At 38.5% G+C, this 3,987-nt stretch overlaps 1 protein-coding gene across 1 annotated transcript; it reads left to right on the top strand.

Moving 5' to 3' along the window:
* The first annotated feature begins 2,598 nt into the window (after nt 1-2,598).
* On the top strand, nt 2,599-3,163 carry LOC127205786 (60S ribosomal protein L21-like). The gene has a single exon (XM_051165036.1). The coding sequence runs from the start codon at nt 2,599-2,601 to the stop codon at nt 3,079-3,081; it is 483 nt and encodes a 160-aa protein (XP_051020993.1). The 3' UTR covers nt 3,082-3,163.
* The last annotated feature ends 824 nt before the right edge of the window (nt 3,164-3,987 follow it).

Raw genomic sequence — 3,987 nt, forward strand, 5'->3', positions numbered from 1 at the left:
ATAGAGAATCACATGAACGGTATAGTGAAGAGCCAGCAAGTATTTGTTGAATAAAGTAATAAATAACTCAACAGAAAAAAACAGCAAACTGTTTTACTGTTTTTATTTTTGCTAATCCAAACATAAGTTGATTATGAAAAGCAGAATATTTCTGCCTTGTAATCAGAGTCACATAATGCTACTTTAGTTTTCATGGTAAAGAAAGTGAGTATTAAATGGTTATATTATAGGGAAGTAGCAATATGGGGAACTGGGAGAGATAGAAATTATTTAATACAATACTCATGTATGAGGTCTCAACAAAAGATTTAATTAAAAAACAAACTAAGAGTGGGCAAGTGAGACGTGAAAGTCAAATTCTTCTTGACTCCACAGTTCTCAAAAGGCAAGTTCCACTTCTTTTAAGGTGCTGAGCCAGAAAGACTTTAAATGATGTCAGTTCTGATTGTGCCCATATTTTCTTCTTACATTATATGATATTTAGTATATTATATTATTGATATGCATTGTTAAGAATTAGCATTTACTTCTCATAATTAATCATGCATATTAACTTGATTAAGACAGAGAGTATCCAGGGTAAGCATTGTTTCTCGGTGTGTCTTTGAGGTTAGTTCTGGATGCTATTGAAGACATGATATTTGAATTTGGAGACTCACTAAACTAGATAAATATTCCCAGTACAAGTGAATATCTTTTAATTCTTGAGACATTAATGGAGAAAGTAATTATCCATTGGTTACCAAGTTGTCTGCTTGGAATGAAGCTGTTTTCCCATGACTACAGTCCAGGCTCTACTCCGTTATCACTCCTAGTTCACATTACAGAACATATCTAGGCGTCCGATTTTCTACTGGAAGATTGTGATATTTGGTCTTTATAATAAGATAAACCAGTTCCTATTGGTTGTATTTCATTATAGTAGTATGACCAGCGTACTAATGAAATCATGTCAACTTTAGATTTTCTTAGAGATATCCTTGATAAGTAGAAAGATTTATGAACTATTACATTTTAATTTAATGCAAGCCATCTGCCATAGAAAGACAGTATGTATGGACATCGAAGTTTGTCAAGGGCATTCCTGATTTCTTCTTGCTATTGTTGGTGTAGCAATGAATAGCTCAAAGAACTTTCCCACTCCCTAAATATTGTCACATTGTGTGTCCCTTTGTGGGGCAAGCCCCACAACCCATTACCCATTACCCACTACCCATTACCATTAATTTCTGAGTAACTGGAGTTAATTTTGTCTCTTGTACACCAGCCACACATGTGCCACTAAGCATACTGCCCCAAGCAATCAGAGTGTATATGTAAAGGGTTGGCAGGGATGAGAAAGCAAAAATCAAACTATTTTTTTCTGTCTCTATATCTGGTCTTGTTTTCCACACAACCAGTTGCCTTTCTTCAGGAGCACTGCATTGATTTTTCAGCATGCTCTCCTTTTCTTCTCTATTTGTCACCAAACTGTGCCTGAGATGAGGGGTGAGGGGGTAAGGGGGTGGAGAAATGGCTCAGTAGTTAAAGGTGTGCTCCCTTCTTGCTGAGCACCCAAGCTTTGTTCTTGGCACCTACATCTGCTGTCTCACCACTTCATCTAACTCCAGCTCCCTCCAGGAGATCTGATGCACTTTTCTGACCTCTTCAGGTACCCACACTCATGTGCACACAGATTCTTCCTCTGCACATACATAAAAACGAATAAAGAAAAGAAAACATGAACCTACTCAAATCCTTCTATGAGGTAAATGAATATTCGAGCCTCGGTGTTCTAGAAAACAGATGATGGCAAAGCTTATATGCTAAGGCTGCAAGGAAAAGTTCAGCTTCTGGAAGTAAAGAGAATTAAGGAACATTTTCTGAGAATTCTTTATTATGTTTACTCTATAGGCACAGTTTCCCTGAAATATTGTAAAATCCTTCCAGCCACTATATCATGGAGTGACTATCTCCTCTCCTTTACCTGCACTGATTATCATGAAAATGATTTTATAGATGATTCCATCTTTCTCCATTCCAGTGAGGTAAGCCTCATTTTAAATGTTATATCCTCAGTTCTTAATAGATTCCTCGGATCTTCTCTGCAAGCTATTCTATTCTGCTATACTTCCATTTTTCTCCCAGATATGACAAAATTTCATTCTTCTCTTTTACCTTATATTCTTCTATCTTAGTTCCTCTCAGCAACCCCCTTCTCCATCCAATTCGCAGCTGGAAAGCTCTTCAGCTTTACAGTGAAAACAGAAATGATACAAAAAAAAAAAAAAAAAAAAAAAAAAAAAAAAAAAAGAAGCTTTGTAGTTATTATCTGACTCTTCCTGTCCATATTTCTAACTTTTATTTTATCTCATGGAAAGGACCATCTGTCTATCTTTCAAACAACAGTCTTTCCATTGTTCAAGCTATCTTTCAAACAACAGTCTTTCCATTGCTCAAGTTCTCTGTAACATTTCTGTAACCTTCTCATGGGCTTCATATCTCAGTTTCTTCAGTACTTTTATGTTTAAATTCTTCCTCCTGGATAGATTACTGATCATATTAAAACAACTTCATTGGCTTTTGGCCGCAGCAGCCATCTTGCAGTAACTCGCCAAAATGACGAATACAAAGGGAAAGAGGAGGGGCACTTGCTTTATGTTCTCCAGGCCTTTTAGGAAGCACAGAGTTGTTCCTTTGGCCACATACATGCGAATCTACGAGAAGGGTGATATTGTAGACATCAAGGAAATAGGTACTGTTCAAAAAGGAAGGCCCCATACGTGTTACCACGGCGAAACCGGAAGAGTATACAACATCACCCAGCACACTGTGGGCATCATTGTAAACAAGCAGATTAAGGGCAAGATTCTCGTCAAGAGAATCAACGTGTGCATTGAGCACATCAAGTACTCTAAGAGCAAGGACAGCTTCCTGAAGCGCGTGAAGGAGAACAACCAGAAGAAGAAGGAGGCCAAGGAGAAGAGCACCTGGGTCCAGCTGAAGTGCCAGCCTGCGCCACCCAGAGAAGCATACTTCGTGAGGACTAACGGGAAGGAGCCTGAGCTGCTGGAGCCCGTTCCCTATGAATTAATGGCCTAATGTGCTAAGGAACTAAAGGGCCTGGACTGTAAACTGTTTTTCTTAAGTTGAAGTGTGGTGTCTTCTCCCTTAAATGTTAAAGCAAATTAAAAAAAAATTCATTGTTACCTACTGGGGATGGAAGAGAAAGAAGAGAAGGCAATGATGTATTAGAACTATTTCTCAATCTTCCATCTCTCCTTTCTTCTTCAAATAATACACTCTTAACTATGGCTAAAACATCTCCATATGCAGTGATGTGATGCTCGAGATTCTATCACTATGATAAATACTAGAAAATACAGCTTAAGAAGCAGAAACTTTTACCTGAGTTCATGGATTTAGTAGGTTCAGTACCTGGCCCATTGGTTAGGTTGACTTTGGGCCTTTTATGAAGCAACGTGTAATGGCAGCAGCACACCATGGAAGAAACTGCTCACCTGATCCTAATGGAAAGCAAAATCAACAGAACTGGTGCTAGAGTTCCAATATATCCTTTGAGGGCAAGTGGCCAGTGTCCTGCTTTCTCCAAAGAAGTCTCACCTCCCAGAAGTTCTAGCACATCTTAAACACACCAACTGCTGGGAGCCAAGCTTTCATGTCATGAGCTTATAATGGACATTTCAAAACTATGCTATAATACTTGACTGGTCAACAAGATGCCCAGATACATGGTTAAACATGATTTCTGTGTGAAAAGATGTTTCCAGAGCAGATTCACGCTTTGTATTACATTTATTTGTTCACTGCTGAGGTGGAGGGGTCATACAACTGACAGTGCACATACAGAGGTCAGGTGACAACTTTCAGGTGGCCAATGCCCCCACTTCTACCTTATTTATTCTAGATTGAAGATATGACTTCAAACTAGGCACCAAATACCATTCCTGGGAAGCCATCTTGCTTAACTTAGATTCACATTTAAAT

This window comes from Acomys russatus, chromosome 22, assembly GCF_903995435.1.
Source record: "Acomys russatus chromosome 22, mAcoRus1.1, whole genome shotgun sequence".
In the NCBI taxonomy this organism is placed as follows: Eukaryota; Metazoa; Chordata; class Mammalia; order Rodentia; family Muridae; genus Acomys; species Acomys russatus.